Here is a 15,794-nt window from a genome sequence, read left to right as displayed (position 1 = left end):
TCCCATTCCCCGCACGGCCCGGCACGGCTCCCATTCCCCTCACGGCCCGGCACGGCTCCCCTGACCCGCACGGCCCGGCACGGCTCCCATTCCCCTCACGGCCCGGCACGGCTCCCATTCCCCGCACGGCCCGGCACGGCTCCCATTCCCCTCACGGCCCGGCACGGCTCCCATTCCCCTCACGGCCCGGCACGGCTCCCCTGACCCGCACGGCCCGGCACGGCTCCCATTCCCCTCACGGCACGGCTCCCATTGCCCTCACGGCCCGGCACGGCTCCCATTCCCCGCACGGCCCGGCACGGCTCCCATTCCCCGCACGGCCCGGCACGGCTCCCATTCCCCGCACGGCCCGGCACGGCTCCCCTGACCCTCGCGCGCCGCCCGGGGCCGCTGCGCGGGCGGGTGCTGCCCCCTGGCGGCGGGGAGCGCCCTCCCCCGGCGGGCTGAGCGCGGCCCCGCGGCCCCGCCCCGCCCTCCCGCCAGCATGGCCGCCGCCGCTGCCGCCTCGGTGCCCGTGAAGGTAAGCGTGCTTCCGCCCAGAGCCGCCTCAGGAGGCAGGGCGCGGCGTCCGTCGTCGCCCGCAAACCCTCCCCGCCGCCGTCTCGGCGCGGCTGCGGGAGCCAGATGGCGGGAGCCGTGCCGCTGCCGAGCGCGTGCCGAGAGCCGCTGCCTTCTTTGCTTCCTTGCTTGCTTCCTTCCTTCCTTCCTCCTGCCCTCCCTCCTGCCCGCTGCGTCTTTCCCCGCTTCCTGCCGCCTTGCCACCCTCCTGCTGCGCCGCCTGTCGGGAGCGCGCCCGGGAGCGCGGGGGCCGCGCCCGCCCGAGCGCTCCGCCGCCCTGGCCCGGGCAGGGGCGCCCGCGGCCGTCCCGGAAGAGACCTTTTTTCTTTTTTTTTTTTTTTTTTTTTTCTTTTTTTTTTTTTCTTTTTTTTTTTTTAAATGGCTCTGTTTTAAAACGTGCTCGGAACTCCAAGCTTTGGCAGAAGTAAGCAGTGCAGAACTTCCTCTCTTGAGACTCATTTCTTGTGTGTTTGAGGAGTTGCTTAGAGCGCTGATGGCACCTGGGGCGAGCAGGCCCGTGCTCAGGCTGAAATTTGAGTTTTCACAAACTGTGCATTATTTTTCTGCCATGAAGTAGAAAAATCCCAGTCCTTTTGGGTGTAGAAAACAGTTAGTACCTGTCTTCAGTGTACAGATTTATTCTCTTAAGTGTTACTTATATCCAGCTTGATGTTTGTGTCCTTTTAAGCAAAATTATTTGTAATGCCATCCTCGTCCCTTCCTCAGTGTCCCCAAAATGGAAGAGAGGCATACAGAAGGGTTTGCTGCTGGTTAGTTGTCAAGAAGACCCACAGGTGATCATGATATGTACTAGTGTTTAAGACCCACAGATGAACTGGTGTAGGCTGTTACTGCACTGATACCTCTATGCCTTTCCCTTAAACCTTGGAGAAGTTCACCAAACACCACATGAAGAAAGGCATACACTTCAGTGTGATTGTTACTTGGACTTTGACAGAGAAATTAGTTTGATTTTTGTAGTTACTGATGTCATAACTTTTTGTTAGGTTTCACTTCTGTTGCTCTTCATCCACTGTTTGAGATTCACACTATTGTAATGCCATTCTACTTGAGATTTAATTCCAGATAACCTTTGATACAGGCTCCATTAAATTTTATGAGTTGTATCCTTCGTGTGCCTTTGTAGGATGCAAAGTCTGGAATGGAGAATACAGTCTTACATCTTTCCATTCTCCAAGTCATTCCTAGGTGTGAGGTCAGTTCTCTGGCTTTTGAGGAAAGGTAAAACTGTTCTTCCTTGGTCACATCCTCTCTGCCTTCCCATATGTTCAGCTCCTGGGCTGGTGGCTGGAAATAGAAGTCAGTGCCCCTGACGGGGGTATTGTAGTTTAGACATAATGCTGTCCAGTTTACTGTTTCCACTGAATCCACTCCAAACCACACATCTCCCCATTCCCTGCGGCAGAATGAGAGGAGAGTTGGAGGCACAAAAGGTGAAGATCATGGCTTGTGATAAGAACAATTTACTGGAAACAACGAGATCAGAAAAACAGTGACAACAATTATATAACCAAGAGAGGTGAGCAGCTAATACGCAACTGCTCACCACTATGCAGAGCCCAAAAATACCTAATTGTCCTGCTACCCTAACCCCTTCCCCTGTTTTTGGAAAATGATAGGAAGTCATGTAGAATAACCTCCAGGTCCTAGTCATGGCCCTCCCAGACTACGGCAAAAATTAATCCTGCCCTACCCAGAACCAGGATGTAGGGTATCTCTCCCACTGAGCTTAGAGCATTTGCATTCATTTGGATAATTCACTAGGAGGTTTGGAAAGCAGAATTTAGTATAGAATCAGATTTTTCTGTCTAATTCCCAGATACAAATAGTATTTGTAGATCATGTAAACTGGAGGAAAAATAATTGCCAGGTAAAATTAATTGTAGGATTAAAGCTGCCAGCTCCAAGTTGACCTTACGTGGTCGGAGAAGCAGCTGGTTAAAAAATCTCTGCTGCCTAACTGTCCTTCCACTGAAGTCGCTCTCCAGGGAATTACAAGTGAGCTCAGCATTTCTCTAGCCAGTGTTGCCTCAGGTGGCCTGAGGGTTGTCCAGCCTGCCACTGTGGTAAGATTGCAGTGGGTAAGAAAGCACAGCAAACTCAACATAGTCTAGGTCTTCTGTGCTTTGGGTTCTGCATCCTGGGAGCTGTGAATATTTTGCAAGCTCACTGCAGTCTGCAGTTTCTGACAGTTTGGCTATTGGTGTGAAAGCCTGAGCAGGAACTGAACAGTGCAGCGAAGTAGGTATTGGTGCTGCTGCAGCCTCTGGGTTATGGAGCCTGAGAGCAAATTTGAGAGCAACCACACCAGGCCTGTGCTGCCACAGGCCAGGCGTGCTGCTTTCTGTACGGGAACAGTCTGTTTGTTATTGTGATGCATCTGTGTGTTTATAATAACTTTAAAGCACTGCAGTTCCAAAGTAACTTTTATGTTGTGCATCTGTAGCTGCTCTCTCCAGCATTGCACATTTTTCCTCAGTCCCAACAACTTTCATTTTGCTAGATGTAAAAGTTTAGTTCCCTTTTGAATCCTAAGTCATAGTACATTAGTAAACAAGTGTTATACCCAGATAAAACCAATAAAGTAACTGAAGGAACCCTTTTTTTTTCCCAGATTGAAAAAAAAAAAAAGGCACCATTTTGGTCCTGTCCTCTGGCAATGTAGCAATTATCAGTGTTTACTGAATATATGCATGACCAGTGTTAAAGATAGTCTTTTCTTGATTTTGAGTTTTGTGGTTGTTCCTGTTTCATACCTTTCACAATTCTTAAGGCAATTCGTTATTCATCCTAAAGTGTATGTAATTTTCAGGATTTTCATGAGCAATCCGAGTCAGAACTTTTGTGATAGCTAAGCAACGCGAGTAACACGGGAACAGACCAATCAGTATTACTGCAAACAGTGGTCTAGGTCTTCCCTGAAGCTTGTGTGTGTGTTCCGGGTCAGAGTATGTGGGCTAGCGCTGCTGTCAGCCTTTGCACTTATTCTCGTGCTCCACAGGGGGGTAGCAGAAGGCAGTAGGAGCCCGGTTGAAACCATCTCATGTATCGGCGTTTGCACCACCGGTTGTGGAAAGCTTTGTTAGAGAGGTGTTTATTTGTAACCAAGACCACAGAGCCTCTCATTGTTGAAAAGAAGCGCTTAATGAGCCAGCTAATGCAGTGGTTGAACAGATGGGGTCTCTACGAATGTGAAAGTAAGAAAAAGCTGGAGTGTGAGGCAGCTCTCAGTGTGTTGTGGAAGGAGGGTTTTGTATGTTGGAGTCTGGAGGTTTTACTTGGGAAGTTTTCAGTCTTCGTGGTAATAAGTTACATCGGAAAGGTTCAGATTTTAAAGCAAATCAGTCATGATATGTATTCAACTTGAAAGTGATGTGAACTTTGCAACAACTGGTCACATTGAAGAAAAAAAAAAAAGCACTCTTTTTCTCTGTGTGTGATAAATGGTGACATCACTTTTAAGTACCATTATTAAGCTTTCAGTTGAAAAGCTTGACAATAACAGTTCCATCCAAAGAGTTGTAAGAGTTCTGAACTCAAGAAAAAGCTTGACTTGATTGAAAATCTAATTATCCCTAGAGAGACAAAAACCAAGTTACTTTTCAATTATGAACTAGAAACAGGAAAAATCAGATGCATTTTTCTTAGCTGGAATATGCAATCACAGGCAAATCAAAACACAACAGGGATTTTAGTTGGGAAACCTTTGAAATTTGTCGAGTCAGCAGAGGAAGCGAATTTTTTTCCATAGTTTTCTTTCTTTTGGAGGTATAATACCATATGGAAATGTTTATGTCCTGGTTACGGCTCTCGTAAAGTTAGTTTCATCTCAGTAGCTGTTCCAGTGCTGTATTTTGGATTCAGAATGAGAATGATGTTGATAACACACTGATATTTTGGGTTTTGCTAAGTCATGTTACTCCTAAATCAAGGACTTCTTTTTTCCCTGTCTCAAACAAAACTGGGAGGGAGCATAGCTGGGACAGGTGACCTAAAGTGATTGAAGGGATATTCCACACCATGGGACATCATGCCCACTATATAAACTGAGCGAGTTACCCAGAGGGTGGCCATTCTGGTTTGGGGAATGGGGTCTGGCATCAGTCAATGGGTGCAAAGCAATTGTCTTGTGCATCACTAGTTTTTCCCTTTTTTTATTATTATTACTATAATTTACCCTTATTATAACATTTTATTTTATTTTCAGTTATTAAACTTTCCTTATATCAATCAATCTTATATCTTGATTCCACTCCCTGTTCCACCAGAGGGCAAGAGGAAAGAAGCAAGGTTTTAGCAAGTAGCTGTGTGCTGCTTAACTTCCAGCTGGGCTTAAAAACATGACAGCCTGATATTCAGTATGGTGGTTATACGTAAGACTTTTTGTCTCTATAAACAAAAAGCCTTTGTTTTAATGGGCTTTCTACATGTATGTCTCACTCATTACAGGCATTCCCAAATAGTCTTAATTTTTATACTGGAAATAATTGTTTAATGGCACATCTTTGTGCATTTTTTTCATAGCTTTATTAATTTGGTATCTTAAAGAAGAGAATCATGGGGTAAGAAATTAGCAAGGTAAATACAGTTGTTTAAAATCAGGTATTTGAATTTGCATTCTGGAAAAGTGTGGTGGGCATACTATGCTTTGTTGATCTGTTGTCTGTCCTCATCTTGAGAAGATACATTTTGTAGCTGCCTGGTTAGTTTTTCAAGCATGCAGTTAAATGTGAATTGCAAGAAGACTAACATGTACTTTCTGTCTAAGATTGGAATTATTGGTGGAACTGGCCTGGATGATCCGGATATCTTAGAAGGAAGAACAGAAAAATATGTTGACACTCCTTATGGCAAGGTCTGTATAACCTTTTTATTTATTATCGAATCTTTTTGCCAATTTTCAAGAAGTTTGTATGCTTTAAGAATTTTCAGAATGATAAACGAATATATAAAGGAGCTGCTGGCACAACTGTTTTTAATTGCTATGTATTGTGGGATTCTTAGTTTGTAAAAACAAAGTATTATTGCAAAGATGATGTGCAAAGGAGACTATACCTCTTCTCATTTGTAGATTGGATGAATTTAGGAACTCACTGCTGAATTTACGATCAAGGGATAAGTCCTCTCTTTCAAATTTGTACTGGTGCATGACTTGTATTATCTGTCACCTTTCTGAATTGCAGAAAACTCTCCTTTGAGGTATATGAGACACCATTTTCCCTGTAATTGATGAATTATGTTCTATATGCCAATGTAAGATCAAGCTTATAGCCACATAAAAATTAAGCTCTGAAACTGTGTTTGTGAGACTGGTACACCTGAACAATTCTCCTTTACATTGCTTCTGTCCCTTTCCTTAGCAGAAGGGAGTGGTGGCTAGGGCTGTTGGTCTATACACAGTGCTGGGTGCATTTTGAAGGGTAATTCCTGGCACAAAGCATTTATAGTACAAGCAGGCAAGACAAAGGAGGAGGGAGTTTTATAGGCAGGAAGTCAAGGGGGAGAGATGTTCTAGTTGTCACACAAAGCTCATAGAAGAATTGGAACTTAGGTAATTGTGTCATAGGACTTGGGGAGTCTGGGTGTTTTATAATTGCCATTGGAATTATATCTTATTCAGTCTGCCAGAGTATGCTGGTATACATACAAAAAAATATGGCATCTGGTAGCAAGTGCTATTTTGTGACTGGAAGCTTGGCAGAAAACTCAGTGGCATGGTGTGTGATTGAAAACTGAATCCATGCCTTCACTTGAAAATGGTTTAAAATGGAGTGTAAAGAGCAAGAGGAGTTTGTATCCACACCATTAGGAAGGGGAAGTATATTAAAGGAAGTAAAGACATAATCAGAAGAATGCATTTGACTTTTCTATCCTCTTTCAGAATTAGTTAAAAATTATAATAGAATGAAGGGAACCTACCTGCTCTGTTTTCTTTACTCCGGTTTCCAACAGTAGCCAGCTTTGGTCTGAAGGGGAATCAACTGGCTAAACCAAACCAATTACCATTCCATGCCCTGTTTCTTGAGAATCATGGATGTTCATCACAGCATGGATGTGTTTGGAGACTGCTGACAAAGCAGAAGTAATACTATGCTTGTAGCAGATACTAACTGAAGCTTTCCTATCCAGGACAGATGGAACACTTCTCCCTCACAGGGTTCTGTTCCAGAGTTAAGGGCACAGTGGCAGCACAGCATTTGAAGATCTGTTCTGTCACAGCTTTGAGGTGCCACAGGATTTGGGGAATGCAACTTCTTGGGGAATGCAGTGCAGTAAGTGGTCTACAGTAGGGTTCAGTATTCCTGAGAAGAGTGGGAATACTTGCAGGATGGCTCCTCCATGAAGGAGTGAAATAATCTTCATCAGCCATGCACCATTGGTTTGTATGGAAGACTTTTTTACTATTTTTTTTGAACTAGTAGTAGATTATCTAGTATAATTATTTTTCTGTGTTCTTCACAGAATGCAACATAAATAGAAGAAAAATTAATGTTGGTGCCTGTTGTGGATTGTTAGAGACCTTGCTCAATGGACTGCCTGTGTCTGAGCCTGCATGTTACACATTTAGCATAGGCTGAACTTAAAGAAAAAGGGCTCGTGAATATTTTTTCTTTGTGTGAGGGAGATGAGAATAGAACTGAGATACCATTATATGGATCCAAGCCTGAATTCCAGATAATGTCCTGAGTTAAAATGGGATGGTTAAGCTGACCTGAATGGAATCAGGTCAGTCAAAGAAAGATAGCACAGCCAAACAGGCTTTTATCCTTTTACCTGTAATGGCCTGTCTTCCTTCTTTCTCTCTGTAGAATCTGAACTTCTGATAATCAGGCCATTGACCTGATGCTTGATTCATGTAGATTTCCTCCTGTAAAGAATCACATTAACTTCATCCGCTGAATGCAGTTTCCAGTTCAGCAGCTGATGGATCAGCCTTTGTGTAAGATGTGCAGAGCTTAGTCCATAAGTTACAGTTGTGCAAACTGCAATGGAATTTGATTGAAGCAGAAAAAAGCCTCAAATTCAATTAGTATTATTAGGTGGATCAATATTCACTTACTTTGCTGCTGAAACTATTTAGTATTCAGGAAGGAGGTGTTACATAACCTACAACTCATTTTAGAGCAACATAATTGAGAGGAACAGCTGTTGCTGAATGCAAGAGGACAGTTTTATTTTTATTTAAGTATGCCTGGAAAAGTTTAGAAGTTTACTGTTTGTTACTATTTTTTCCTAAAGTTATGTTTTGTTCTTGATTGTTACTGGAGTAATACCAAATTGGGACTTTTCTGCCATAAAGATACTTTTTCATAGAGCTGTGAAATCAGTGGAGAGATAATCTGCCTGAAATTTTAAGAAGTAAAGGGCTTAATTTAAATAAACTTTGTAACTTTGTGGTCTTTGATTTCCTGAGAGAAACAGAGATGAAATATCAACCTATTTAGTTCAAGCAAAACTAGGAAGAATGAGAATGGATGAATGAATGTCTAAATGAAATTGCAAGGCACAGTTACTAGAATGTGTGTCCATTTCCTTCTGCATAAAAATGCAAAGCATACAATTCCACTTCACTTAAATCTTTAATTCTCAAGTTTCTAAACAAGGAAACTTGTACCAAAAGATTTTTGACTGAAAAACTTTCTGGGGTAGATGTTCCTTGGCACCTTTGACATTTAACAGCAGCAAAACAGATTTTTCTTTGATGAAAAATTCTGTTTTCTTTTAAAACATTAATAATAGCTTCCTTTTTCTTCATACAGAGTCCTTGAATTGTCTTCTGCTTTGGCCTTCTTGAATCCTAAGAATCATTTAACTACAAAATTTAGCATTAGGGAATATGGGAAAAATGTAAGAGTTCAAAGGAAACTATTATGACTGTTTTTTGCTGTTCCCTAGGTTGACATTGGTCCTCTATGATCTATCAAGTTACATTAGTTATAGTGAAAATGCAGAAACAATAGTTTTTTTAAAAAACTGAGTAAGCTAACAGCTCTTAATATTCCAGCTTCTTTTCTCCTTGGCGTCAGTCATTTTCCATACATCAAAAATTTCATATTCTGTGGAAAATATCCCAAAACCTTTTGACATCCTATCTCCAGATATGGAAAATATTAGTCTCCTACAGGATATTAGATGCTGTTCCAAGCAATTTTATCTTCTTCACTGAATTCTGAAGTTCCTAAAAAGCTTTGTTCAGAATATATTTTCAGCTACATTCTCTTCTGTTCTGGATGATGGATCTTGATTCTGAATCACCTTCCCTGCTGGGCAAGAGATCTTCCCACTGTAGAAAATTATTCTACGGATGCAGTTTTTTTCTGGTTATAAATATATCTGACAAACAAAGCAGGGGGTAGTTTCACCTTTCAGTTGAGCGTTTTTTGCTTGCATCGGGAAAACCTGATGCATCAGGAAAACGCGACCATGTAACATAATACTTAATCTCCTCTTCTACCTCCCCAAAACAATGTACATTGTTTGGTTCCTAAACTAGGTCACAGGTTGATCAGAGGATTGCAGAACCTCTGAAGTACTTTTTCATCATAAGTGTTCTGTATTCATTCTGTTTCTGTTCGAGCTAGCCTCTTTGGTGAGACCAAGGGAAAAATTAATTCTGTAGACACCACATGAACAGTACTTTATGCATATTAACATTATAGACAAAGGGGATTTGTTCTGATTGTTTGTTATTGTAATAATTTGGGGTTGGTTGCCCAGGGTTCTATCATTTCTTTTCTGTTTTGCAACAATGAGCAATATATATCTGACTTGTATTTTCTGAAAAGAGGGAAGTAGTTAAAGACATTTATGAATTTTTAGTGTTTGAGAACTTTTTATTGGACCTTTTATTAAGTCATCCTTTTAAAATACTGTATTAGAGCTTTGATTTCAAATTGTTCCATTGAAAGTTTTCCTGGCTATGACTGAGATAATAGTAGAAAGGTACAGCACTTGGAAAGAAGTAGCAGGAGAAAGAAAGCAGAATGAAAGTATGCATTAGCTGTGTTGCATAGTTAACATGTAGTTTGAAATATCTTTTTCTATAACTTTATATCAATAGTTGATCCAGCTATTCAGTCTCTTTACAAGCAACCTGGATGGAGGGATAGAATGAACCCTGAGCCAGTTTACAGGTGATACAAAACTGGTGGGAATGGCTGACACACCCAAAGGCTTTTCTGCCACTCTGAGAGACCTTAGTCTGGAGAAATGGGATTTAATAAGGGCAAGTTTAGAATCCTGCACCTGGGGTTGAATTCCCACCTGGGGTGGGAATAATCCCAAGTACCAGCACAGCTGGGGGCTAACCTGCTGGAAAGCAGCTCTGTGGAAAAGAACCTGGGGGGTGGATGACAAGTTCACCTTTGCAGTCAGGAGATCCAGTGCTATCCTGGGGTTCAGCAGCTAGAGCATGGCCAGCAGGTCAAGGGCTGTGATTCCCCCTTTGCCTGGCCCTGTTGAGTCTACATCTGGAGTGCTGTGTTGAGTTCCGAGTTCCTCAGTACAAGAAGGACAAGAAGCCACTAGAAAGGGTCTGGCAGAGCCATAGAGGTGATTCAGGGTCTGGAGCGTCTCCCTTACAGGGAGAGATTGTGGAAGCTGGGCCTTCTTAGTCCAGAAAGGAGAAGACTGAGAGGGGATCATGTCAGTACATACAAGTATTTTAAGGATGGGTGCCCAGCAGATGATACCAGACTCTTTTCAGTGGTGCTCAGTGACAGGATAAGCAGTAATGGCCACAAACTAAAAGACAATATGAGGAAGAATTTCTTCACATTGATGGTGGCAAAGCCTTGGAACAGGCTGCCCAATAAGGTCACGGAGCCTCCCTTGCTGAAGGCATTGAAACCCCACCAGGATGTGTCCTTGTGTAACCTAGGCAAGCCTGCCTTGGACGGAAGGCAGGACTAGCAGATCTCCACGGGTCTTTTCCAACCCTAGCAATTCTGTGATTGTGTGATTTTTATTCAATGTCTTTTAATGAAGCGTGATGCAGTATCTGCAATTCTTTCCTTAAACTGTCCACTCATCATTTAGCAGTACTCTCTTTGTTCAAAGTATTTATTTTTCTCTTCCATTTTTTCTAGAAATCATGTGCCAAAAAGATATTCGGTATATCACGTGCAAAATGTGCAGAATGCATTTCATGGAGATCAGTGCAAAGGTGTCAGCCACACTGTTACACAACTATCCTGAAGACTTTTGAAGTAGTAGGGTACGAGCTGATAGGGAAGGAAATGCTGGCTGCAGCAACTAGATTTTGAAGCCTGTGAATTTCAAAGCTGTTATGCTCTTTCTCATCATCAGTGTATGCCAGAATTCAGTGCAGTTCTGTGGTGGGAATGAATATCAAACTACCCCACATCTTTTGAAAATGTGTATAAACTTAAATTTACCTCTTGGAGTAACTTGAATATATTACTTATAAAGCAAAGATCCCAGTCTTCAAGTTGCTGACCTTTTTGATAGGAGGCAAGAACTTTTGCTCTTTAGTTTTTAATAATATTTTTATAGTCTTTTGGGGACTTAAGTCCCCAGTTTTAATAAGTGCTTATTACTTAGCACAGCAAATGTGTGTAAACAAAACAAAATCCCAAATGCTAATTTTTGTGAACCTTCCTTGTTATGGAATGCTGTAATGGCAAGTTGCTGTGGCCATTAAACAGCAAGGCTCTTGCCCTATATGAAATTTCACTCTTAAAGCCATGTTTGTTTGAGAAGAGTGTATGTAAGGTAAAGATTAAACACTTGACTATCAATAGTTTAATATTAAATGGGAAAAAAAAGTCAGAATAAGTACTGTTCTAAACATAAATTTTCTGGAATGGTCTCTCATTTTTTAAAAAGCAGTAATAAGTGTCTGTCAGAATTTCAACCTTGGTGATTGAGTAAGTTATGTTGCTTTAGAGAGCTTTCAAATGAATAATTACCAAAAAGAGCAGTGCGATAAGAAGTAGAAGGTGATGTTTTCTTTAGAAATGGGTATCTTTAACAGGGGGCTCGCATATCACTTCATTGTCAACCTCTGCAAATTTTCAAGTGTATAATAAAATCAACAGCTGTAAAATAAATGCTAATTGAAATATTGCATCTAGCATTACAATTTTATTTCTTTTCCATCAAGTAGCTGGCAGCAGAACATTTCTAAATGCAAATGTGTGAGTCAAGACACTTGCAAACTTGTGATCAGTAAATAAACCATGGTTTTGTTAGTAGTTGTTTTAGCAATAAGGAAAGCTACAGCATAGTATATTACAGATCCCTGAAGGCCAGGAGCAGAACGCAGCCCACAGAGCAGTTAATTTATGTAATGGTGACTGATGACTTGGTGGCTGCCTCTTACGGGCGGGATGACCCATCTCTGTGGCAAGGTACATGTTCCAGCTGGACAGCTAAAATCAAAATGCTCTCTTCTTCTGGTTGGTTGGTAGTCAGGAAGATTGTGTTTACTTGTTGTGTAGCTGTAGAGAAGTCCCTGGGCTGAGCAAATACAACACTGCTTCTGCCGCTTATGTACCAGAATTTTTCAGTTAGATCACATTTCATTTACCAAAAGCAGGACTCCCAGCAGCAGGGAAGAGAGTTTTTCAGGAAGCTGGGGCTGAGTGAGGGATGGGTTGAAGGAATCCAGAACTCTTCACACCATACTGCAAGCCCACATTAGAAAATGGACAGAGAAGAGAGTGGTGAGTGTTATGGAAACACACAGATTAAATAGTTTTTATGCTGGAAGAGGGCTTTAGTAGAGAATGGCACCTATTTAGCAAAAAGAATCTGAAGTTTACAGGAAAGAGCATGTGCATGCTACTATTTTTGTGTTTGAAATACTTTTTTGATATAATAGAAAAAAAGTATTACAGTTTCAAACCCCGAAGTGTTGCAATGTTAATTTTCATATGAACACAGAAAATTTTTGGTAATCCTTCCTGTTTCAAGTTTGATCTTCCTGTTTCATGCTGTTTTACTAACCTGCCATATCAAATTACAGAGCTGAGCTCAAGAAAATGTGAGACTACAATGGTAACCACTATTTTCTTCTGTAACTGTTGTAGTTATTTTTAGGTAGTAGTAAAGGTTTGTAATGTGATCGTCAGATGGTAACTCATTCTTATGTGCTTGTGTTGCAGCCATCGGATGCTCTGATTTTGGGAAAGATCAAAAATGTGGACTGTGTGCTCTTGGCAAGGTAAATGAGCATTTTAAGGGTGTTTGTATTGTCTTAAAGTCTTCTCAGAATTTTTTCTCTTTTCATTAGGTGAACTGAAATTTCTGCTCTGACATCATCTTGCTCTGTGTGGGTTGCTGGCAAAGTTGAGCACAAGTTTGGGTTTTTTCATAAAAAAAGTTAGATGCTGCAAGGACTGAGAGTTTTCAAAATGCTATCTAGGTTAGGTAAAAAACATCTAGTGGGAGGTGATGCTGATAACCTTACTAATCAATTCATCTGCTCACTATGATTGTAGATTTTCTTTGAGAAATAGAGAAAATGTCTGCCTGCAGATGAACTATGCCTCTGGTACCACTGTAAACTCCTCCAAATCATTCCCTTAGATTATTGAATCCTGTTGCTGTTACAATTATTGCTTAGGGGTCTGCATTCCCTGCAGTTCTCCCTCCCTATACAATTTTTATTCAGACATTTCTACTATACTTTAAGAGACTCTGGAAGCAGAATCTGCAGATGAATGTGTGGAAATTTCATACAGGTGTAACCATGAGTGTCTAAGACCAACATGCTACTGTATTAAATGTAAGAATACTAACACAGTTCATGGCACCTGAGCAGAATGGACAGAGCAGGTGCTGGTGACAGGGTCTCTCAGCAGACCAAGTCAAGGTAATTAATAAAGCATAGGATCCATCCAGGGAACCCAGGCAGGAAACGTAGGAGGTGAGAGAGAAGGCTGTAGTGTGTGTGTAAAGCCCATCCTGGTCTGGATACAATCTACAGCATAGATCTGAAGGCTGTGGGAGGTACTGAGTTGGGGACTGGCACACTGACATAGCTCAGGCAAGGGGTGAAGACTGGGGCCTGAGCTTGGAGGCAGGAGCACCCAGGGTCACAGACATCAAGAGTTTCTGTGGAGGCCCAGGGTGAGACTGGCCAGGGCACTTAAGACCCAGTGGTGCACTCAGGGCCCTGATTCTTTTCATTCCAGTGTTTTTCCATTAAAGCTGCTGACTGCTAACCATGTCTATGACACTTCTGTCTGTGGTTTTATTTTTCTTATCTTTCATGGACTTTGTTCATGTATTTATTACACCTGGACAACATTTTTCTCATTTTCTCAAATGAACTGCTACGTCAAGTTCTCATTGCTGTACTGTTTCAAGCTAGACCTTGAACCACAGATGTCTGAACAACATGGCTGTGGTTTACCTTCTCCCTGGGATTTATGACTATTCATGCAGAAACCTCCTGAGTTTCTTTTTAGGGCTAAGGTACCTGCAAATTTTTCTTTGTGTTTTGGCTTCTGAATCAGATTGGAAAAGAAAAGGCATGTGTATTCCATAAGAAGATTGACAGCAACTGCAATAATGCAATAGATCTGTGTGCCTAGTAGCTCATCAGAAATGCTAATGACAACATGGGAATTCTGACTGACAGTGCTTGATCATGTTATGTGTAGTTCCTGAACGATCAAATTCTTAGGGCTTTTTGGCCTCTGGAAAAAATCAGTTGAGAAATTAAGTTCCTTCTTTTCTCTTACATGGTTGAAAATAATTTTCTAATGTGTTTAATCATGTAAATTATGTGCTTCTGTAGCAAAGACAGAGACAGCACAAAAGCTTGTGCTTATAAGACCAAGTATTTCCTGTCTTGGTGAAAAGGAATACTGCAGCAGTATGAAGTCATACTTTTAATTTATGAAAGCTGTCAGATCACTTAAAGATCAAAGAGAAAAATGTGATGATTCTACTGTTTTCTTTGGAAAGATGACAGATTACAACACAATGTTTTGTGCTGTGCCGCTCTTTGTGTAGGAGAATACAAGCAATGCTTCTGGGCAGAAAATTCGTGGAGGTGAATATAAATCTTCCCTGTAGTGTTTGGAAAAAGGGTTTCAGAATCTGTGGAACTGACTTAGAAGATTCAGAGAAAAATGTTTATTTTAATCTTGAGGCTGCTGATGTATATTTGAATTGTATTTTTAAGATTCTTTTCATTACAGACTTGAACTTAAAATTTTGCATTTAAAAAGAAAATTATACTACTGCTTCTTAAATTGAATTCCAGGAGAAACTCAATACATTTAGGAAAATAAAATATACTAGAAGTAGCTGAAATGGCCAGTTCCACTTCCAATATTGTTAGGGGAAATATGTTTCCTGAAAGTCTCCTTATTTGGGAGAAGGAAGGCAATTTTAGTCTGATTTATTTTACTCTCTTGCTTCATGTATCTTTGCAGACATGGAAGGCATCATACAATTATGCCATCGAACGTCAATTACCGTGCCAATATCTGGGCATTAAAGGAAGAAAATTGTTCCCATGTATTAGTGACTACTGCCTGTGGTTCATTACGAGAGGAAATACAACCTGGTGATCTTGTCATAATTGACCAGTTCATAGACAGGTGAGTAAGAAGAAGGAAAAAGAGGAGAAACAGTGTTAAACCATATAATAACATGTTCATTTTAAATTAAGTTTTTGTAAAATAAGATGGTAACCTCAGTTCTTCTGTCAAAAAGTAAAATTCATACAAAAAATATAATAGGAAATGGGAATATGATTATAAGAAGTTCCATTCTAACAGACACAGAAGTACTATGTGTTGAAGAATGGCCATAAATGAGCCAAAGTGTAGCTCCATGGGAAGACTCTTCAGAAAGAAAAGAAATCTTCCATTCTTATATGTGGGAGAGAAACATGAATAACAGCACAGGCCATTCCAAGCTTTATGAAGAATCTGAAATGAGATGGAGTGGTACAAGAAAGCATAGTAGGTAAATATATGTCATTATAATGAGGTCCTGCAGAAGAGAGATAAATGCAGCACAGTAACAAGAGCGAGGAGGTTGTTTTAAAACAAGAACATATGTTATTTGTTAAGAATCATAAGGAAGTAAATTTGTTTCCAAAGCCTTTGTACACCAGCCAGTCCTGTCCTCCTTGATCATCTGACTAGAAAAATTCAAGCAAAGCTGGGGCAAAATAAAGCTGCATTTAAAGACCACTAGCGACACCAATAATTCAAAGATCTGGTTGCATA

At 41.0% G+C, this 15,794-nt stretch overlaps 1 protein-coding gene across 1 annotated transcript in view; it reads left to right on the top strand.

Moving 5' to 3' along the window:
* The first annotated feature begins 376 nt into the window (after positions 1-376).
* The window catches only part of MTAP (methylthioadenosine phosphorylase), a 32,175-nt gene continuing 16,757 nt past the window's right edge, over positions 377-15,794 (top strand). Inside the window, exons 1-4 of the mRNA XM_064403345.1 lie at positions 377-520; positions 5,348-5,434; positions 12,708-12,766; positions 14,991-15,158. Of these exons, the coding sequence (XP_064259415.1) occupies positions 485-520; positions 5,348-5,434; positions 12,708-12,766; positions 14,991-15,158 (350 nt within the window). The 5' untranslated portion in view covers positions 377-484. The remainder of the gene's footprint in view (positions 521-5,347; positions 5,435-12,707; positions 12,767-14,990; positions 15,159-15,794) is intronic.

The sequence above is a fragment of the Passer domesticus genome, chromosome Z (assembly GCF_036417665.1).
Source record: "Passer domesticus isolate bPasDom1 chromosome Z, bPasDom1.hap1, whole genome shotgun sequence".
Taxonomy (NCBI): domain Eukaryota; kingdom Metazoa; phylum Chordata; class Aves; order Passeriformes; family Passeridae; genus Passer; species Passer domesticus.
The sequence above is the reverse complement of the archived record's forward strand: the minus strand, read 5'-3'. Positions and strand labels throughout refer to the sequence as shown.